This window comes from Gymnoscopelus braueri (assembly GCF_963280865.1).
Source record: "Gymnoscopelus braueri genome assembly, chromosome: 3".
NCBI classification, from domain to species: domain Eukaryota; kingdom Metazoa; phylum Chordata; class Actinopteri; order Myctophiformes; family Myctophidae; genus Gymnoscopelus; species Gymnoscopelus braueri.
The window spans coordinates 13,603,661-13,627,792 of record NC_137612.1 but is presented as its reverse complement, the minus strand read 5'-3'; the positions used below and the strand labels follow the sequence as shown (position 1 = coordinate 13,627,792).

Sequence of the window (24,132 nt, the reverse complement as noted above, 5' to 3'; positions counted from 1 at the left end):
AAGGACTTTTTTTCCTATTGATTAGTCACCCCATGGACACTTGAATTCATGGATGTATTTTAGTTTTTGTCGCATTCCTAAGACAATAATTTGATGACCGGCAGAGACTCCGGTAGGAGACACAAAGAGTCTCCTTTGTGTCTCCTACAGGAACCGCTGCCTACCGGTCCACTGGTCATCAAATAATTGGCTTAGTAATGAGACAAAAACTAAAACATATCCATGAATTCAAGTCTCCATGGGGTGACTGATCAATATAATTGTTTTGGGTGAACTATCCCTTTAATGATTTTCTTTGCTGTTCTTGGACAGTCTCTCGCTTGGATCCTTTTGAATTATCCAAAGCTTTCAGTTTCGTTATATCAGTGTTTGAAACTGATATTTTCGTTTTGTTTTGAAACTTTTGTTACTTTTGGAACTTTTGTCACTCTTTGAATAGGGTATGTAAAAGCTTTGAAAAAGTTTTTTGCTTAGATTTATTTTTATTCTATCAATTTGTCCGATGTATTTAACTTAGTTAAACCAATGTTTGAAAATGTGTTACAACATTTTCTTTTTTTTCTAAACCTAAGTTGTTTAAAAAAGGGTAGGCAAAATAAGCCTCGGCTGCTACTAGCCACTAGCATTAGTGGACTCAAATGTATGTATGTATAACGTGCTCTTTTAAATGGACCGAAATAAAGATTTACTACCACTAATGTGTGTATAAAACCACAGGCACTTAAGCACTTTCACTTTCAAAAAATGAATAAAAATAGTCTAGTCATGTGAGCTTGTAGATCGTCAATTTTTTTGCGCAACACTTTAGTATGAGGAAGTAGAGCGTTAAGGGCCTTGAAAATAATATGGAGATACAAGGTTTCTGCCCGACAACAACAACAACCAACCGCGTCTGTTGTTGCCCAACATCGTGTCTCAACTGACTCAACACAACCACACAGTTTCGTTGCAGTTGGGCGGAAAAACCTCTTATCGCCGAATTCTAACTTTTTAGTTTTTTCCGTAAATTAACGCCCTACTCGATCACACTACAGAGTCACACAAAAGCATCAAAAGTAGCAGATCTACAAGCTCGAAACGTGGCGGGAAGCGACGTGTTTCGAGCTTGTAGATCTGCTACTTTTGATGTTTTAGAATTTGAGTTCCTCAAACGTAACAGTTTTGGACATATATGAGGTTTCCGCCCGACAGAGAAAAGTTCCTCTATTCGCTCAACAGTCCCTCGACCATGTGATGGTGCCATCAGCCTTTTGCCCGCTCGCACACAGATCACCACGGCAACGGATTGTGGTAACTAACAGCGCCACAAACTGTGTCCTCAGGCTGCTTGGTGGTAAATGTCACCTGACCTTAAATACCTCTGGCAGCGGTTGGGAAGTAATCAAGTAGATTTACTCAAGTACACTTACCGTATGTACAATTGTGTGCAAGTTGTTGTTTTTTTTACTTTACTGGAGTATTTCCAATTTTCAACACTTTTACTTCTACATCTCAGGGTCAAATACTGTACTTTTTTTACTCTACAACAATTACTTGAAAACGTTATGTTACTAGTTACTTTGTAGATTTTTATTATTATTATTACCAAACATATATTAACACATCGGGTGCCAAACATGGTCTGAACCGTGTTTTCACAAAGTAGCGCTTTGGTGCCGAACACGGTCTGAACCGTGTTTTCAGTTTTTTTTTCGTTTTTTTCCACACGGGAGGGGCTGGAGCAGTTCTGGAATCACCCATGGTGATTCTGAGAAGGATAGGACAGATGGATCACTGTGTCAAAAAACATGGCTCCCATCCGCTTCCGTTCTATCTCCTTCTCTAAAACCCCTATAACGATCGCTCCGCCATTGTTACTCGCGTGAGAGATGTTATTGTTCCAGGCGTTAGCCAGGACCATCGGGCAAAATGGAGGCATGCTTTTTTTCACATGGAATGCACGTCGTGGAGTCTACAGTTTAAACAGCGCTGCGCAGCTCAACGGTGAGATTTCTGGCACCGAACGTATTCTGTTATAATAAAATGCTGGCACAGAATGTGTTAACCACTTCAGCCCTATATATCGTCTCTGTGGGTGACGGTGTAAACCTCATATGTCCCAAACTGTTACTTTTTAGGATTCAAATTCAAAAACATCAAAAGTAGCAGATCTACAAGCTCACAACGTGGCACGAAGCGAGGCGTTTCGAGCTTGCAGATCTGCTATTTTGGATGCTTTTGTGTGACACTGTAGTATGATCAAGTAGGACGTTGATTTATGAAAGAAAAAAAAAAGAATATGGAGATATGAGGTTTCTGCCTGACAGTAACGATATGCTTTGGCTGTTTGAGAATAACTAAATGTCAGTAACTTCTCCCACATCGCTGACCTCTGACCCAACAAACTGTCCCCAGCTGCTACATGTCACATGACCTTCTACCTCTGGCCTGCAGCTATCAGCCAGACATCAGGTGACGCACACACACACACACACACACATATACACACACACATATACGCAGACACACACATATACATACAACCACACACACACACACACATATACACATATACATACAACCACACTCACACGGTCAGGGTGAAAACAGAGTGTGTGCTCCAGAGACGACACACACACACACACACACACACACACACACACACACACACACACACACACACACACACACACACACACACACACACACACACACACACACACACACACACACACACACACACACACACAGAGTGTGTGCTCCAGAGAACGTTAACCCTTTAAGCCCTGTATACTTGGTCAAAACAGATGCTACTGTAGGTTCATGTGTTGACCTGGCATCCTATAGTTTGTATAGTTTCAATATACAAATTATTATTATTTCTAATATTGTATTGTTCAGACTGATGATAGGCTCTTGGTTTACCTATGATCCTAGATTACTATCTCTATGCATTTGATGTATGACCTCGTGTTTACCTTGATTACTGTAAACCCTTACAGGTCTGTAACTCTAAACCAAATGGACCCGTGACTAAGGGTCTATTTGGTTCAATTTGTACGAGAGCTATTTATGGGGTTCCTTGTTCAACAACAACGGACAAATTAAAGAAGCCGACGTGTTTCGAGCTTGTAGATCTGCTTTTGAATTGGAATCCTGGAAAAGTAAGAGTTTTGGAACATATGAGGTTTCCAGCCGACAGAGACGGTATTCTGTGTGTAAAAACATATAAAAAGGCAACAGGTTTTGAAACTCCTCAAGATGACAGAGTTATTGGAGACGAGGCTTGTAGAACTACAAGCCTCGTCTCCAATAACCCTGTCAGCCTGAAAAGGTGCACACAGGAAACACGCACACGCACACGCACACGCACACACACACACACACCACACACACACACACACACAACTCAACAGTACACACAAACAATGGGGTTAAATCGTGTAAACCCCCCCCCTCCCTACACTTGCACACAGTTTGCCAGCAAATAGCAAGAATACCAGGAGTCTCCCATGGGACCACCATACACACACACACACACAAGCCCCTAAAAACCCTCATACCCCACATTGCTTGGAGCGGCCATCAACGCTTTAGCTGTACTGAGAAACATGCGCGCACACACACACACACACACACACACACACACACACACACACACACACACACACACACACACACACACACACACACACACACACACACACACACACACACACACACACACACACACACACACACACACACACACACACACACACACACACACACACCACAAAAGCGGAAAATAGCAGAGATTCCAGCGTGGCACTAGTAGGACTGAGCAGCAGCAGATGTAATGCAGGGGGAATGACTGTTAAACACACAGATGTTGTTGGAGAGAGAGAGAGAAAAGAGAGAGAAAGAAGAGAGGGAGGCGAGAGGGAGAAGAGAGAGAGAGGGAGGAGAGAGAGAGAGAGAGAGAGAGAGAGAGAGAGAGAGAGAGAGAGAGAGAGAGAGAGAGAGAGAGAGAGAGAGAGAGAGAGAGAGAGAGAGAGAAAGAGAGAGAAAGAGAGAGAGAGAGAGAATAACAAAAAAAAGACTGACATGAAATGTCATTTACAGCTTGGCTACCAATATAAAGACAACAAGTGCATCTGTGTCTGTCTGTGTCTGTTTTGTGTGTCTGTCTGTGTCTGTGTCTGTGTTGTGTGTGTGTCTGTATTTTGTCAAGGGGCTAGCATAGCATCCAAGTTGTAAATTGAGAATATATAGGAAGTGACAGTTCATATGAATGGCCTGTAGTCTCGCTGTTTCACCCCGGCTGGTGTCAGAAGCAATTTAGGCTCCATTCAAGCGGATGGGTTTTTGCCGAACTTTAAACTTTGATTTTATGACCATAATAATCATTATTTATTATAAATGTATTTATCGTCATAAATACTGTATGCTTCCAGTCGCTAGTTTAAAGTCTTCTTTCAATCACCATGACATGCGTTTTGGTAAATTATGGTCCCATTTATTTTAAAATGGATGATAAAGTAGGGTATGCTGTAGGAGGGGCGTGGCTACCTTGTGATGATTTGATTGACAACGCTCAAATGCGGAAGTCTTGCAATCCTAGATTTGACCACCAGGCGACTGTTCTACTACCCTTCTGGGGGCTTGGTGGTTCAGAGTATGGGAAGCCATTGGCGACCCCTCATTGGCTGGCCTTAAGCCAATAGGGAGAAAGTAACGAGAAAGTGATGACTACTTGCGGCGTCTGTTTGTTGACAGCTTTACCAAGCTGTAAAAAACAACAACTATAAAATAAATAATTAAATAAATAGAGAATGGGGTGTAATATCCCTTTAAACCCTTGGGAGAGTGTAAGGAGGATTAACAACAGCCACAGTCTAAAGCTTTATGAGAATGTACGCTCTGCTCTTTTTTGGCATTATCAAACAATGGGCAATTAATTAGCCTTTAGCGCTAGAGTTAGCTAGCCTTATTATTATTATGCCTGATTCATACTTTGCTGCGCACAGCAAATAACAGATCTACAAGCTCACAATGTGTCACACTGCAACTCATTGTGAGCTTCATGTAGAATGTTGGCGTCTATGTTCGGCTTTGGGGTTATAGGGTAAAAAAACAGAAGATTGCAAAAACAATCGGCGTCTATAAATGTTGATGTCCTCACGAGTATAGGAATACAAAGGCGTGCATATGTGCGTGTGTGCGTGCGTGCGTGTGTGTGCGCGTGTGTGGAGATGAGGGTTGTCTGCAGGGTGGGAAGGGGGGTCGGTCTGTCCTCTCTGGCGGGAAGGGGTTAAGGTTTCGTTTAGAGGACCTATCGATCCTAATGTCTGCTGTGAGTTGGTGTGAGTTTGTGTGTGTGTGTGTGTGTGTGTGTGTGTGTGTGTGTGTGTGTGTGTGTGTGTGTGTGTGTGTGTGTGTGTGTGTGTGTGTGTGTGTGTGTGTGTGTGTGTCTGCATCCACACACAGCACAGCTACACACCATGGAGGAAGTGGTGTGTGGGGGTGTGTGGAAAATGTGTGTGTGCGTGTGCGTGTGCATGTGTGTGTTGGGGGGGAATGACAAAAGAGGAAGAGAGCAAAAAAAAGAGTAAGGTGATCGTGGAGGGAGGGAGGGAGGGAGAGAGGGAGAGAGGGGGGGGGGAGGACGACGGGTTCAGGGCTAACAGGAAACAGGAGATAGATAAAGAGAGAATAAAAGCAGAAGAGGGGAGATTCCTATGGTTGTTCCACTCTTCCTCTATCTGGGTGTTTCTCAACCTTTTTTTATTTAAAGGACCCCCACACCCCCCCAGTTTGGTACTTATCTATCTTATTTCTTATCTAATCCTGTAACTCTGAGAGTACAAATGGAACCAAATGAACCCTTACGGGTCCATTTGGTTCCATTTTGTACTCTCAGAGTTACAGGACTGGTAAGTAAGGGTCCATTTGGTTCCTGACTATCAATCATTTAGCACCCCACGGATGGACCACTGGGGGTCCCCGGACCACAGTTTGAGAACCAGCGGCCTCTAGCTTGTGTTGTCACTCTGGAATGTTCCAGAGTGTCCTCACTCAGCCAAGCCCCCGGTGACATCACACTGTCACTAAAATAAAGAACATGTGACACCAATGACCAGCAACCACACTAAACAAACCAGCAACACAAGAAACGGATACAACCAATGTTTCGCAAAACATAAAACTACGATAAATTATATTATATCATCAGGTCATGATCTAACCACCATTGGAGTGTAATCACTTAAGCCCTATCTTATACTTGATTTTATTTGATTTTGGTAAAACAAAGTACAAGTACCAGTAAAATCACAATATGTCTTAAGGATCCAGGATAAACACATTAAAGTGTAATGAAACACTTGTTTCCAATGTGGTCTTGCAGCATACCTAAACATAAATAGTCCAATAACTTACATATAGCATTAGCAACAATACATTTTAGCACGCAGCACGTCACATGAAAGTACACTATATAAAACTACTGAAAAAACAACCTAAAATACCTGACAAATATCAAACCATAAAAGCCCAAATCAAAGAGCATCACTAGCCTGTAGCTTTAACAGTTAGCCATAACTGTTGCCATTACTTAATTGTACGGTAAAAAATAGAAGATCATAGATCTGCTATTTTTGGCGTATAATGACATGGCCAGAATACAGGGACTCCAGGGTTTAAATTAATACACCTACACACTCCATGCTGCTAAAACCTGATGAGATCTGTTCTCTCTGTGTGTGTGTGTGAGAGAGACAGAGAGAGAGGGACAGTCTGCTTTTGGGCAAGGTTACACACACAGCAAGACACTGCAGAGTAGTTAGAGCACAAAATCACCAGCTGGCATTTCTGGCACTGAAACCAACACACACACACACACACACACACACGCACGCACGCACGCTTTTTTTTTTCGTCTATGAAATTAATTCAAGGACCCCAACGGAAACAAGTCCGCAAGGACTTTTTTTGGTCGGACCTTTTAGACAAAAGTATTATAAATGTAACTGTGTTGTTTTAAAATTTTTTGCCTAATAAAAATTTCAATCAATCAATCAAACACACACGCACACACACACTCAACAAAATGCTATAAAAACCTCTAGGCGAGCGTAGTTCAGCTTGCCAGTTGGCACCGCCCTCTTATCTGTGATCTAATCTGTGTTCTGTGGCAGACAGGACAGACAGACAGACAGACAGACAGACAGACAGACAGACAGACAGACAGTACAGGGCAGGGCAGGACGTTACGTTCTGATTTGAATGTGTGCGTCTCGTCAATGACAACTAGGAACTATTGTAGCACAACACCACTGTTCCTGCTCCACTTGACTTCTATCTGGGTGCAGAGTTATACAGTTAGATAACGGACATTACGTTTGTTCTAAAACGTTGTGAGAGAAGCTACACGCGTTAAATAACATCCTCTCTGTCGGGTGGAAACCTCATGACAAATCGGCGCGAAGCGTCGCGTTTCCAGCTTGTAGATCTCCTACTTTTGATGTTTTTTGTGTGACGCTGTGATCAAGTAGGACGTTAATTTACAAAACAAGCAAAAAAGGTTAGAATATGGAGATAAGAGGTTTCTGCCTCGACAGAGACGATATACAGTAGATGTACGGAGGCAACAAGGGGGACTGATTAAATATTTTACACCACTTGGAAAACAGAACAGCAAAAGCAGCACATTCCATTCCATTCCATTCCAGAGCTGAGCTGAGCCCCTCTGGCTCTGTTGTGTCCGTTTGTTAAAAGCTCGTCGGCAACTTTGTGTCCAAGTTACTCGATGGACCGTTTGATTTGAAACCAACTCGGCCAGTAAAATATGAAAGGCCTGAACATCGCTGACTGTGGGGTAATGGAGATGTGTGGAGATGTGTGTCTCTGTGTTGAATCTGTGGAGGGAGGCAGAACGAAGCAACGTGATACCTGGCCTCATCGCTGGCTGTCTGTCTGCACTGTCTGGGAGTGAGTGAGTGTCACAAAGGAAGGAGGAGAGACACTGTCTGTCTGTCTGTCTGCACTGGGAGTGACTGACTGACTGTCACAAAGTATGTACATTTGTTATGCTAGGTTGATGAATTGAATACATAGGACCACAATGGAGACAAGTCCACATGACTTTGTTGTGTTATTCTTATACTGTAGCTTAATGTCTGACTGTACCTTAACAACCGTATATCATTAGTATATAATATGTGATGCTCCATATTATAGGCTGGGTGGTTGTGGGGGTGCATGCCTTGCATTTAACTCTTGCCCTGTAGGTGAGCAGGGTGTGGCCTTCTGGGCTGATGACTAATTGGAGAGCACCTGGTCCCGGTGCCTCCAGGAGGCTATGAAATCCCTGCTCTTAACCAGTGTCTGTTGAGATCCTGAGGACGACAGACCTGTCTCCACCAGCTCAACCCCCTAGTCTCCATGCCCTTCTGATGATTATGTTTGTTACTTTCCATCCACACACCTCGCACCACACATGCACATCTACACTACTGATGCACTGACTACACTCCTCATAGGATCCGTTAAGATGTTTTGTTCATCATCTTTTAGTTGTTGTCATTAGGCCTTCTTCTTAACCCATTAAGACCTGGAACGCATCCGTGTCACTTTTTTATTTGAGCTAAAAAGCATTATTTTACACTTTGGCTATTCAAAAATAGCAGATCTACAAGCTCATAGTGCGGCACCGAGTGCCGCGCTATGAGCTTGTAGATCTGCCATTTTTGAAAAATCGTGAAAATATGTGCAAATCTTTGAATATATATTGTTTTAAAGCGAACATTTGTAACTCAAATCTTTGCTTCTTGGGGGTCCCTGGAACAACATATTTTGAGATGGGGGTCGGCGGCCAAATACATTTTGACAGGAAAAAGTTTGAGAACCACTGATATAGAAACATACTTTTTTTCAGAAAACTGTTTTTAAATCTGGGATTTAGAAGACATTTCGTAGAATCGGCTTGTGTTACATTGTACCCTGGTCTCCTCCACAATATTTGTCACGGCCATGAGCCAGCTGTGACACACATTATTAGTATATCACAGTATATATGCATCTGCTGCTATGCTCAGGCACCTTTACTGTATATCTCAGGTACAAAATATGTGTAAATAATTTGTTTGTTTTCTTTGATTGATCTCTCTTCGACCTTGCCCCCCCCCCCCCCTCCCTCCTTCTGAAATGAATTTCACCCACTTTGTTTTACTTCTGTAAATCTGTGATGTGACAATAAAGCCGATTCTGATTCATGTACAACACGGTTCGGTTCGGTTTAGGTTCCACACTGGCTCTCTCTCACTCTCCCTGTTTCTCTCTATCACTCTTTCCCTCCCTCTCTCCCCCCCTCTCTCTCTCTACCTCAGTCAACCCCACTTCTCCTTTCTGCTCATAGAGATGTGATCTATTGTCTCTAACTCTTATCTAAGCTGCTTAAAAATGCAACAGGAAGGAGATGTGGGGGAGATACTGTAGGGTGTGGGTGTGGGTGTTTGTGTGTGTGGGTGTTTGTGTGTGCGAGTGTGTGGACGTGCGAGTGTGTGTACATGTGTGTGCGTGTGCGTGTGCGTGCGTGCGTGCGTGTGCTTGCTCCGTACTTGAGAAGGTGGTCCTTGTTGCTGCGTGTCTTGGTGAGGAAGCGTTCGGCCAGCTTCTCCAGGTTGCGGCTGTAGTCCATCTCAATCTCAGACTTCTTCCTGAAGAAGTCCTGCAGGTCCTGCAGAAGCTGCACCCTCAGCTCACACTGCTGGTCCAGACACTTCAGCTGCTCTACCAGCTGAGCCCGGATCTCTGGAGAGAGAGAGAGAGAGAGAGAGAGAGAGAGAGACATTTAGACCACTTTATACCTGGTATCCATAGTTTAGTCCGGGTCGCTCAAGTCGGTAGAGCTCTCGCCTTTGGAACCACCATGTCATGGGTTTGATTCCCGGGCACCGCCAACTCAGCGTATGTATGAGTAGCACGGCTTGGGTGAGGCAAGTCGTGCGGTAAATAGTGGTGGAAAAAGTCCGGAATTCAAAATTTACTTGAGTAAAAGTACAAGAGTATTGCCATCAAAATGTCCTTATAGTACCAAAAGTAAAAGTACTCATTATGCAGAATGTCCCCATTTCAAGTTTTCAAATGTATAAAACTGAAAATATAAATCTACAAGCTCACAATTTGAGCTTGTAGATCTGCTATTTTCAAATGGCCGAAATGTATACAGAGCTGAAGTGGTTAATGTATGTTTTGTAATAATAATCAAAATCTACAAAGTAACTAGTAACTAAAGTTTTCAAATAAATGTAGTGGAGTAAAAGTACAATATTTGGATCCAAGAAGTAAACGTATTGAACATTGGAAATACTCAAGTAAAGTACAAATACCTCAGAATTGTACTTAAGTAAATGTACTTAGTTACTTTACACCACTGCTGGGAGCTGATGGTAGGTGTGGTGCTCCATCTCCCAGGGGTCTCTAAACGCATCGGAACGGATCTACAAGCTCACAACGTGTCACACCATGATGTGTTGTTGTGAGCTGCTATTGTCATGTGAGAGAGTATACAATAGGACTTAAAGGGGAAGACCACCCATTTTCAATATTTAACTATGTCATTAATATAGCATAAAGGAGTTGTGTGGAAATAAGAAAAATTTTAAATGTTAAAAATTTTAAATGTTAAACCCAAATTGATTTTGGGTTTAACATTGCAAATTACACCATGATGAGTCATCACGGTGTAATTTGCAATGTTAAACCCAAAATCAATTTGGGTTTAACATTTAAAATTTTTAACATTTAAAAATTTTCTTATTTCCACACAACTCCTTTATGCTATATTAATGACATAGTTAAATATTGAAAATGGGTGGTCTTCCCCTTTAAGTGGTTCAGATCATTGTGTTCCTGTATCCGCTGCTTCCCCTAGATGACTGCCTGCCCCCCCCCACACCCACACACACACACACACACACACACACACACACACAGGCACCTGACACTTTGTTTATATAGTAAGATAAATGGTAGCTTGATAAAAAACTATTATTCATTATAAGTAGTTAATAGATCATTCATATTGTTATTATAGCCTCACAGCATATTTGCCTGAGTCATATTTTTAAGGTTTTCAGAAAAGAAGAAGTCATCTAGTTGACGTATAGGCAATCATGGGAAAGTTTTTTTTATCTGCCTTTATTTATTTCTGCATAACTCTACTCTCCTATAACACTGCTGGTTCACCATGCCTTATTGTCTGTCCTCAGCCTATCAGAATGTTTGTTACATAAAAAAGAAAAATCTGACTCAAAAAAGTCAAAAGGTTTACCGGTACTTAAAATGACTTAGGCAGAAAGTGATTGTGGAATGGCATTGACAAGCATTCTGATAGGCTGAATGTAACAAGCATTCTGATAGGCTGAGGACATAGCATAGGCAATAAGGTCCAATGAAGCAGCCAGTGTTAGGAGAGTAGAGTTAGGCAGAGATTTGACCAAAACATGACTTATAGGCAATTATGATATGAGGCTAGTAATGATATACTGAAATGTATGCTTGCTTATATACTGCACATGTACACATAAATAAATGTATATAATATTGAAGTATGACACATGCACACACCTCGTTGTGTGCTATGATCACCGTACAGACTTATAGCTACTTGTTTACCTTTGCTACTTTCCTTTTCTTTAATTCCTTCTTTAGTTATTGTGTGGCTATAATGTTGAGGAAATGAAACCAAAAGGGTTTTACTGTCGTGTCCTTTGGACAATAATATCTCGTTTGCTTTAATTTTTCTCTCACACCATAAAGAGGATCTGTGAGAAGTGCGAGTGAAGCTGGTTGAGCCGAAACAGAGAGAGACCAGGGATATAATTAGCCTGGTAAACCCTCCCTCCGGAAATCTCATTTCCATTTGATTCCAGGAGTGAGTCTGGCCTGATGGCTTGTATGGGCGTTTCTAGCGCATTACCAAAAAAACGAGCCTATCAGCGTCGTCGCACATCGTTCTGTGATTGACAGCGACAGTTGGCCAATCAGGTGGCGAGTTCGAGTGAGCCCGAATGGCACCGAGTGCAGCCTGAATGCAGCCGACAAAACACGAACGGCAGCCATTGTTTCTGTGGACAGTTTTCTCCGCTATTTTTTTACTTCAAAAAGCTCTCAAACTTCTATTTTGAGGCACGGAATTTACTTATAAGATATCGTTTGGATAGAATTTAGTTGTTTAACTTCATATATGTGGTCAATTAATCATGACAGAGCCTATTTAAAAATAAAAATTTAGAGAACCGGTAGGGGCGGGCAGTGACACGCATGTATCCGAATAAGGTAACCCATTTTGGGCATGGCCGTCTCAAAAGTCCCGTTGCGTCACATTAGTCTGGTGAACTGCTGATTGGCTGAAGGGGAAAAACGATCATTGGCTGAAGGGGTTGTCAGTCAACGGTATTACTCCCGCCCAACTCCAGCCCACAGCCAATATTGCAGAATGGGCGATCAGGCCAGACTCACTCCTGGAATCAAATGGAAATGAGATTTCCGGAGGGAGGGTTTACCAGGCTAGGATATAATGGGGCGATATGAAAATCACCCGTCACCATTATTGTGGCAAAGAATAATTGTGATTAACGAAGCTGAAACCACATCAACTCACAACTCAAATGAATGGTAGCCTACAGCAGTATCTTTGCATCTGCCCGTGTGAACGCCAGCATAATTCTGCGTTCACAGTCACACGGGCAGATACAAAGATACTACAGGCTACCATTCATGTTCAATGGAAGCCACAGCGACATGAAGATACAAAGCAACAACACCCGACGTTTGTAGCTGCTATAACAGATACAAATTGAAGTTGAGCTGGGTTCAACTTCCAGATACAAAGATACAAAACTATAACTGTAGCTCTGATGACGCAGCGCTTGATGACGTCAACGACCGCGTTGAGCGACACAGATACAAAGTGACAGAGCGACAAATATGCTGTGTATCTGTGTATCTGTTAGGGCTGGTGAATTAATATTCAAATATCGAATATTCCTCGAATATGGGGAAATATGTATATTCGAATATGAAAATTAATATTCGAATATTAAATAAAAAAATGTAATAAAATATAATAAAAAATTAAAATATGTATGTTTATTTGACAGGGACAATACAAAAAACAATGTATCAAGTTATAAAAAAAATAATATATATATATATATATATATATATATATATATATATATATATATATATATATATATATAATAATAATAATATTCGAATATATTCGAATATCTGCCAATTTTTAAGACCAATATTCGAATATCATTTCTGAGGAAAGTTGACAGCCTTAGCATCTGTGTATCTTTGTATCTAACAGTGTGAACGCAGCATAAGAGAGACAGTTCATGACTGTTTTGTTCAATCAGCATAAGAACTAAATCACATTGGCAACAATCGAACCGAATTCCAATTGGAAAAGCTCTTTGCAACAATGGCCGTTCAATTCGGCAGAGAGATTCTACAGTAATACTAAAGCTACTAACTATGCTCCATTTCCCCCTTTTTCTATATTCTGCAGCCAAACACTTGTGACCTGCAATGTGTTTCAACGAAATCCTCCACGGAAACTGGAGGCCGCAAACTCTCACCACCACCAGCGCTGAAACCACACGATGGGGCCGTTCTAATTAAGATGCATGCCGCGACAACATGCAAGACATAACAGTCTGAAAGTTGTACATCCTACTCTCACACACACACACACACACACACATGCACAAACACACACACACGGCTGGGAGCTGAAAACACCTGGCGGAGCAGAGCTGTGCATGACAGTGGTCTGGCCTGCAGTTCTTCTTGGCCCACTTCCACCCTCCTCCTCCGCCAATCCCTTCCCAATCCAACCGCAGAGGAGCAGCAGCAACCGCTGTGTGTGTGTGTGTGTGTGTGTGTGTGTGTGTGTGTGTGTGTGTGTGTGTGAGTGTGTGAGTGTGTGCGATCGTCAATCCTCTTATCCACACATATCCTGAGTTCTCCAGAGACGGCCATTTATCCGGCGGCCTCATCGCTTTACATTCCCCGCTTTGCGCGCGCGCACGCACGGACGCACACACGGACACACACACACTGCACTCCCGAGTGCTCAAATTAACCCATTGAGACCGGGAACGCATTTGTGTGTAATTTTTAGATTTCTTTGGGCTATTCAAAAATAGCAGATATACAAGCTCATAGCGCGGCACCGAGTGCCGCGCTATAAGCTTGTATATCTGCTATTTTTGAAAATCGTGAAAATTCGTGGCAAAATCTTGGATTATATATTTTTTAAAGCGAACATTTGTAAAATATTTAGTTCCAGGAACCCCCAGAAGCAAAGATTTGAGTTACAAATATCTGGGGAAAAAAATAATAATAATGAATATTTGTACAACTTTTCATGATTTTTCAAAAATAGCGCACCGAGTGCCGCGCTATGAGCTTGTAGATCTGCTATTTTTTAATAGCCCAACGAAATCTAAAAATGACACACAGATGCGTTCCCGGTCTTAAAGGGTTAATAGACTGCACTCACAGCACAGACTCACTGCACACACAACTATATTCAATCACTATCTCCTCCTGGAGAGGACAGAGTGTTACAAATGGAACCAAATGGACCTTTAAGGGTCCATTTGCTTCCATTTGCACAGCCTTCTGAGCAGTGGAGGAAGAAGTACCGACATGTTTTATTACTTAAGTAAAAGTATCAATACCACAATGTAGGAATACAAGTACAAGGCCAGTGTTCAAAATGTACTCGAGTAAGAATACAAATGTATGGGCTTCAAAATATACTAATATAAATACCAAAAGTAAAAGTACTTGTTATGCAGTAGGTCCCATTTCACAAGTTCGTCATGTATAAAAAATATTTTTTAAATAGCAGATCTACAAGCCCACAACGTGTTGTGTTGTGAGCTTGTAGATCTGCTATTTTCAAATGGTCAAAGTATATATATATATATAGAGAGAGAGCTGAAGTGGTTAATGTATGTTTTGTAATGCTATGCAAAATCTTCAGAGTAACTAGTAACTTAAGTTTTCAAATAAATGTACTGGAGTAAAAACAAAAGTACAATATTTGCCTCTGAGATGTAGTGGAGTAGAATTGGAAATACTCCAGTAAAGTTAAAAAAAAAATTGCACTGTTGCAAGTACAGTACTTGAGTACATGTACTTAGTTACTTTACACCACTGCTTCTGAGTTCCACCAAGGATCATGTGACTGTTGTGTGCACAACAATGCAGTTTACACCACTCCACGACGCGGGTTGCGAAGAAGCGCATGCAAGCAAGTGCACGGACGCATGCAAACACACACACACACACACACACACACACACACAACACAACCAACCACGCAATCATGATAAGCTGGATCAACGCTGACAGCTGACAGGCTAATGCTACGCTCTCAGAGCTGCCTGCCGCAGCCAACGCATGCATCCTTGTCAAGGGGCGGTTTGAAGAAATGCACACAAACACACTCCACTAATCCACAAGCACATGAAAACCTCAGCCAGCCTTCAGTTCACAGCTCTGCTCCGGAGGAGCTCCACTATTCTTCTTCATTCACTCCAAGGCAAAGCCAGCGAAGGCTCTTTCACTTGGTTATGAAACCTTTTGCTGTGACGGATAGCAGCAATTTATTCAAATGTGATTAACTCATTAAGACCTGAGACCGATTCTACATGCCTTCTAAATCCGAACAGTTTTCTGAAAAAAAAACATGTTTCTATATCAGTGGTGCTCAAACTTCAAGATTTGGCCACGGACCCTACTTGTAGATCTGCTATTTTTGAATAGCCAACCAATGTGCTATATATATATATATATATATATATATAGCTAAAATCTAAAATGATACAGAGGCTTTCCCTGTCTTAATGGATTAAAGATAGTTGCTCTGTTCATATGTAGAGTATTTCTATGTACCGAGGTGTCTCTCTCTCTCTCTCTCTCTCTCTCCCTCTCCCTCTCCCTCCCTCTCTCTCTTTCTCTCTCTCTCTCTCTCTCTCGGCCTGTCTGTGTTGTAGTTGTCCCGCAGGCTGGCCTACCTTTACACCGCTGGCTGTACAGGAAACGGACGGCCTTGGCTTCCATTGTGGCCTCCCCTCTCCTACTCCTATACTCCTACTCCTCTCACATTCACAGACAGAGGTGTGTGTCTGGCTGACAGGCTGCTGTCCATGCTCTGCCTTTTGTCTTTTTTACAGCTGAGCGGGGCTGTTTCCTCCTCACCGTCACACACACACACACAAAGGGAAGTGGGATTTCTAAATGTGTGTCTGCTATAAACACACACACACACGCTGCCACACACACATCGCACGCAACGCACTACATCAGCCCGCCTATTATTTTCTGGCCCCGCAGACAAACACAACACACACAAACACACCGCCACGCCTTAACAATGCATACAGTACAGTACAAACCCAGGTGAGAGATACAGCCTGTGGCACGAGCTGCGTTCCTCCTCTCTCAAAGGAGGACTACAGTCATTCTTTACTGATTAAAGGCCAGAGAACTGAGGAGCTATCAGACTCTCTGCAGGAGGTGACTTCATCATCACACACACGCATATGCACGCTCACACACACACCCCCCCCCACGGTCTGTATGTGTGTGTGTGTGTGTGTGTGTGCTGGTGTGTGCTGGTGTGTGTGTGTGTGTGTGTGTGTTGGTGTGTGTGTGTTGGTGTGTGTGTGTTGGTGTGTGTGTGTGTGTGTGTGTGTGTGTGTGTGTGTGTGTGTGTGTGTGTGTGTGTGTGTGTGTGTGTGTGTGTGTGTGTGTGTGTGTGTGTGTGTGTATAATTTGCTGATCGCACAGTTGTTGTCGATGATGGGAAGTGAGTCACAGAGTCCCGCCTGTCGACTCGAGGCCTCTAGACAAGCGGCCTGTAATTAACCCAGCTGAGACGACGACACACACACACACACACACACACACACACACAGTATATATACACCTCAACTGAAACTATGCATGTTCCTCCATCCAGACATAATAACAGAACGCTGAAGGTAACCGATGAGGAGATGAGAGGGGGGGGGCAGTGGTCCCATGTGACCACATTGGCAGTGGAGTGTGAAGGAGAGAGTAAAGAGATGGAAGAGAGAGGAGAGGAGAGGAGAGGAGAGGAGAGGAGAGGAGAGGGGCCGGGTTAAGAAGATGCAGGTATAATGGGGGTAAAATGGATTTAAGCGACACAGGGCCGTGATCCTAAAGACCCCTAAACGCATCAGGATGATGCAGAGGGATTCTGACACTCCATATACCAGGATACACACACACACACACACACACACACACATATATATATAGAGGAGCCTGGACGCCATCTCTCACACCTCCTATCCTGCTAAATCCTTCCAGCCTTTACTGTATATGAAAAAGAAAAGTTGAATGACCAGCATTCATTTAACATGTTAAAGGCAGACCAACAGATAATGGGCAACTTCCAATATCTACATACTGGAAGTGGAAATGTACAGTGATGATGAAAATGATGTGTTTCTGGTCTAAATGGATTAAATGAACCCAGTTGATATTATTGGCTCTAGTCAGTGGGGGGGGGGGGGGGGGGGGGGGGGGAGAGAGAGAGAGAGAGAGAGAGAGAGAGAGAGAGAGAGAGATGCTGATGGTAAACAAGTAGGACAGGGGGACAGCCACACATGATTCCTAACAGACAACATTCTCCTTCCTCTTCCTCCACAATGGTCAGCGTGCCAGACCAGACCAGACCAGGCCAGGCCAGTCAGAACCAACTGGGATGTAAACTGGAATGTGACGCCTCCTTCACCCCCCCCCTCCTCCTCCTCCTCCTCCTCCAGACAAACTCTGTCACATTTTCCAGGCAGACCAGTAGAGCAGGTCTTGTAAAACACTCTGCAATTCCACTTTTCACTTCTGATGCTCTCTCTCTCTCCCCCTGTCTCCCTTCTCACTCTCTCTCCCACTATAGCACATGTCTGTCTGTCTGTCTGTCTGTCTGTGGGTGGAGTGGGGGGTGTGGGGGTGTGTGTGGGGGGGGATCGTGTCTGGCCATGAGTCTGAGCCTACAGTTGACCAGACATCGTCCAGACGTCCAACTGCCTCGCTCACTCACACCACACTAGGGCTGGTGAATTAATATTCGACTATCGAATATGAAAAATAATATTCGAATATAAATATAATATAAATATATATTTCTTTTAATGTTTATTTGACAGGGACAATACAAAAAACAATGTATCAAGTTATAAAAACAAACAAAAGATATGTTTTATTGGATCCAAACACTCAATACATAGTTTTTTTGTATTGTTTCTGTCAACAAAAAGAATTGAAAAATATATAAAAAATAAAATAAAAAAACGTTTTTATAATTATAATAATAATATTCGAATATATTTGAATATCTGCACATTTTTAAGACCAATATTCGAATATCATTTCTGAGGAAAGTTGACAGCCCTACACCACACAAGGCCAAAACCCCTCTCTCCCAAATATCAGAAGTTAGTAACAAATAATGGGGGTCCGTGTGGCCTTAAAGCATAGCAAACTGGGGGTCCTTAAGAATGATAAAAAACACTGAACTAGAAGACCATTATCATGGCCACTCACTCCTCTGTGCTCTTTTAGGGGCTGGTGTATGAAACATGTCACCCTAACCCGGGGGTGATGCAACTTTGATGATGGAGAGGGGCCACTATATTTCCACACTCACTCCAGAGGGGCCATATTGCATATGCTGTCGGGCCATTTTATGTCACACAAAAGTAGCAAAAATAGCAGATCTACAAGCTCAAAACGTGTCGCAGTGCGACGCGTTTTGAGCTTGTAGATCTGCTATGTTTGCTACTTTTGAATTGGAATCCTGATAAGAGCTAAAAGAAAATCAGGATTCCAATTCAAAAGTAGCAAAAATAGCAGATCTACAAGCTCAAAACGCGTCGCAGTGTGAGGCTTGTAGATCTGCTATTTTTGCTACTTTTGAATTGGAATCCTGATTTTCTTTTAGCTTTTTATTGAATTGGAATCTTGAAAAGTAAAAGTAACTTATGTTAACTTTATGAACTTAAATACAAATACATTGGACATAAAAAAGACAATAGAATGTTTATACTAGTCATTAACACATTAACCGCCAAGAACGTAGTCCTACGGGCCGTTAAATCCAACTGTTAAGCGCCGAGACCGTAGCCCTACGGGCTGTGGTGCTTTTTCCTTTTTTTCGATTTTTTTTTTCTTTCAATTTTCCAGGGGGACCATTTTCAGTGTAACACCACCCGAAATCGACCGGAAGTGCGATCACGTTTTTTGTTTCCCGTCTGCCTTCATTCTAAGTCGTACACAAAAAGCCCTGTAAAACCTGTAATGGGACATGTAGTTTTTCATCCTCGCATTTCCCATGTTAACATAAACGATCAGAACTCAAACATGGCGGCTCCGTTTGACACGCGGTCTCGACGAGTAGACACCAGGACATGTGCCCGTTGTTTACAAACATTGGATCGGGCAATCTAAAGGATTTTAACGGGGCCTATGGCGACCTGAAAAAAACAAAAAACAACAATAAAACCTTGGCACTGGTGAGTACATTATGAGATTAGCCCTTGGTGGTGGATGTGTTAAGCTACTGATATAGACTGAAGTAATTAAAGCGGGTCATGTTTGCAATTGTGCAACAGCTGAAATCAATAATATATCAGTATTCCGATATTATCCTGCGGGGCCGCATTAAGTGAAGGTGGGGGCTGCATGTGGCCCCCGGGCCGCCAGTTGCCCACGTATGTATGCCCTCTGCAGCGTGATGCAGTTTACTGTCTCTGTGACATAACAGCCTTGGATACAGACGATCCAAAGATACCGCCGCGAGCGCTGATCACTGTGTACCTGAAACCGCCCACGGCCGTGTGCACAACGCCTCAGACACACCGGCACACATCTGTGTCATTTTAAGATTTCTTTGGCTATTCAAAAATAGCAGATATACAAGCTCAGATGCTCACAAGCTATGGGCTTGCAGATCTGCTATTTTTTGAAAAATCGTGAAAATGTGTGACAAATCTTTGAATATATATATATTTTTAAAGCAATTATTTTTTTACTCAAATCTTTGTTTATGGTGGGGTCCCTTGAACAACATATTTTGAGATGGGGGTCCGCGGCCAAATACATATCTAAAAATGTTTTCTAAATCCTAACAGCATGTTGCTATATCAGTGGTGCTCCAACTTTTTCCATGACATAACAAAAGCCTTGGATACAGGCGATCCAAAGATACCGCTGCGAGCCCTGATTACTGTGTACCTGAAACCGCCCACGGCCGTGTGCACAACACACACAACACACACACACACACACACACACACACACACACACACACACACCCCCTGTGTGGCCAAGCTGTCACTCTTTTAGATTCTCCACGGCAACCATCAAGTGGGCTGTCGGAGGCCACGCCCCCAGGTCTGTCCTCTCTCTCTCTCTCATTATGACAGACCGTGGGCGTGCGACCGACCTCTACACAGCCAAAGATCCTGAGTGTTCATTTAACCACGTAAAGACACATTTTATATATACTTGCTGTGTGTGTACGTGTCTCACGCAAAATAGCAGATCTAACAGTCAACCTACAATCTCAAGACACGTCGCATCATCCAGGGTTGCCAGATCTGCTTATTAGAATTTCCCCCGCAAGATTTTATTTGAAAATAGCCGATCTACAAGCTCACAACGCGTCGCGATGCGACGCGTTGTGAGCTTGTAGATCTGCTATTTTCAAATAGCTGATGTATATGTTAAAACAAGTGCTCATGTGGCCCATAGTCCAGTGTATATCAACCCTGGCAAACGTCCCAATTTTGGGCCGGGGCTACTGCTGAGGTGTGCCGCGCCGTTTGAAGAAGGTTTGAAAAAATATAATAAAAAATAAAATAAAAAAAACTTCTTTTTTTTTTTAAACAATAATAATAATCAGGCATGCAAACAGCCCCGAGGTGAAAAGGGTGACAAAATGCTGTTTTTTTCGGGTCAGGTGTCACACTATTGCCCTATTTGGATTAAAAACGGCTAGTGGAAGCTGAAAAGCTACAAGTTTGCATGTCTGAATAATGCAAAAACAGAAATATTTGTTTGCATTTGCTTTTTTTCTATATATATATATATACCGTATATCTAGGTGTGCCCTGGGATTATTTGGCTATACCAGGTGTGCCTTGGCACAAAAAAGGTTGATAGACACTGCCATAGTCGCTTCTTTTGGGCTGGTTTTCCTAGACCTGGTTGCTTGTTTCTCTCACAGAATCTGGCAACACTGGTCGCGTCGCTATTTTTGAAAACGTTTGCCCACAATGACTGCCAAATATAGGGATGCCAGAGGTCAACCTGGTTGACTTTTGAGTTGTGTAGAAATGGACCCGTAACGATAGTACTCGATGTGGAGAAATTCAAATATCACAATTGGACCGATTATTACTTCTATTGATATTGTGGGGATAACTATTGGTCCTCTCACACTGATAATAATCATCAGGAAGGAACGGTAAGGAAGGCAAGTTCATTTGTAAACTAATACCACATTAAACTAAGGCGATAATACTAAATACTTTACAGAACAATACAGGCCTTTGTGCACAGAGTCCAATAACATTTATGTATTTAATGGTCAGTCAGTTCTTTTAAACGCTTCTGAAAAAAATTATGGTAAAAAAAACATGTACGCACCATCGCAGCCATTCGGCGGATTTTAATCTGGTATTAGGTGTGCAAGATGTCACAGAGACATTTTTTGTTGTTTGTTTGCCGTTTCTTTGTGTGTGCGAACCACTCTGACTTTGCAAAACAGACTTAAGTCAAGACACAGAGCGTTGAGAAGAGAGAATGAGGAAAAACGTGAATATGTTCAAATAAAACAAAACCAAAAACTAAGAGAATAAAATGACCATAACCTCAGTAAAAGCCACGGCAAAAACAGAAAGATCTTCAGCTTTGATTTGAGTCGTTGCAGACCTGCAGGTTCCTGGGAGTTTGCCAGGAATTCCTATATAATAATAATAACTAAGTGGGTAAAAAGGCAAATAATGGAACAGCTATAGAACAGTCAGGTAAGTGACATCAGTAAATGACATCACTTTACTGCAGTGGTTCTCAACCAGTGGTCCGGGGACCACCAGTGGTCCTTGAGGAGGTTCCAGGTGGTCCCCAGCTAAATGATGGAGAGTTGGTAACCAAATGGACCCTTATAGATCTTTAACTCTTGAGAGTGTAAAATGAAACCAAATGGACCCTTATAGATCTTTAACTCTTGAGAGTGTAAAATGAAACCAAATGGACCCTTACGTGTCCATTTGGTTTCATTTTACGTTATTTTTTCTAAATAAAACAAAATAATAATAATTAGTTAAACAAGAAGTGAATGGAGCAGCAAATCTTCGGATCATGATATCTTGGGTTCTGAAAAAAAAAATAATAATATATATATATATATATATATATGTATTCTTTTATTTTTTTAATAAAAAAAAAAACTCGGGATAACTCGTACTTGGCACTGAGGGCATTCAGAAAAAACTCTCGATAACTCGTAGCTTGGCACTGAGAGAGTTAAAGGGATAGTTCACCTAAAAAATGACTTATTTTCTATCAATTACACACCACAAGAAGCCTTGAATTCATGGATATTTTATTGTTTTAGTCGCATTCCTTAGCCAATAATTTGATGACCGGTGGAAAGATGCTAATGTGTCCGGTAGGAGACTCAAAGTTGACATTTTGAGTCTCCTACCGGGAGTCTCCACCGCTCATCAAATTATTGCCTTAGGAATGAGACAAAAACTAAAAAATCTCCATGAATTCAAGTCACCATGGAGTGTGTAATTGATAGAAGTCATTTTGGGGGTGAACCATCCCTTTAATATGAAAAGTAGGGCTGTGTGTGAATCTTCTGCTATCTCACTATTCGATTCCGATTCTTGGGGTCAGGATTTGATTTTTTTTCCGATTTTTTAAAAACCAACGATTCTCGATTCAAAAACTTTTTTTTTAAAATTCAAAATCAAAAAGTTAGATTACACAAAAATACTGGGGATTTTATTTTATTTTTGTATTGTTTTAAATGAGAATTGATTCTGAATCGTCCAACATGAGAATCGCAATTTGTATTCGCATCGATTTTTCCCTGCAGCCCTAAAAGTGTTGAAAACCACAGCTCTACTGTAATACCAGTGGCCTAGCCTGATGTCAGATTACTAAACAAACAAACACTCTCTCTCTCTCTCTCTCACACACACTACAGAGCAGCCTGTACTCTCACTAGGTCACTGGTCTGTGTGTTGACATGAGTCAGAGTGGCAGCAGAGTGGCACACAGTCCCAGGGTGTCCATGCCAACCAGTGCCAGGGACTCAACGGGCACAGCATGAGTCACAGAACATGATGCCACTCACTCACTCAACACCACCCAAAGACTACCTCTTCACATATACAGCACTTTTGCTATGATTGCTATTCTATTCCTTATGGTCTGTTCTCTCTGTGTGTGTGTGTGTGTGTGTGTGTGTGTGTGTGTGTTGTGTGTGTGTGTGTGTGTGTGTGTGTGTGTGGTGTGTGTGTGTGTGTGTGTGTGTGTGTGTGTGTGTGTCGTGCGCCGCGCGTGTACACTTGTGAGGGCCAAATAATTGTGACAGGAAATTAGAAAGAGACCCAGGGTTGGGGTTAAGGTTGTAGGGTTAGACAGGTTTAGGGTTATGTCTGATCTCTATACTGATCTACAAGCTCACAACGCGATGCCGCACGGCACATTGTGAGCTTGTAGATCTGCTATTTTTCCAGTTACTTTTCTGCACTTTTTTCCCCGCTGTTTCCGATGCCATCCTAAAATGTTTATGTCCTCACGAGAATAGTAATACAAACGTGTGTGTGTGTGTGTGTGTGTGTGTGTGTGTGTGTGTGTGTGTGTGTGTGTGTGTGTGTGTGTGTGTGTGTGTGTGTGTGTGTGTGTGTGTGTGTGTGTGTGTGTGTGTGTGTGTCTGCATGCTGTTTATGCAACAAGGCTCAGTCTTTGTGCTCTAGGGGCTGATACTGCAGTACAGGGTTATGAGCTGTACCACTGTGAGCTCATACTATTGTCCTC

General features: G+C 42.3%; 1 protein-coding gene across 4 annotated transcripts in view; it reads right to left on the bottom strand.

Moving 5' to 3' along the window:
* Positions 1-24,132, bottom strand: part of srgap2 (SLIT-ROBO Rho GTPase activating protein 2) — a 101,176-nt gene that overhangs the window by 48,574 nt on the left and 28,470 nt on the right. For 2 of the 4 annotated variants that reach the window (XM_080423932.1, XM_080423933.1), the window contains exon 2: positions 9,579-9,771. In XM_080423932.1, the coding sequence (XP_080280058.1) occupies positions 9,579-9,771 (193 nt within the window). Of the gene's footprint in view, positions 1-9,578; positions 9,772-10,391; positions 10,459-16,064; positions 16,202-24,132 lie in introns of those variants that run through there. The other 2 variants (XM_080423934.1, XM_080423935.1) reach the window with 2 other exon arrangements.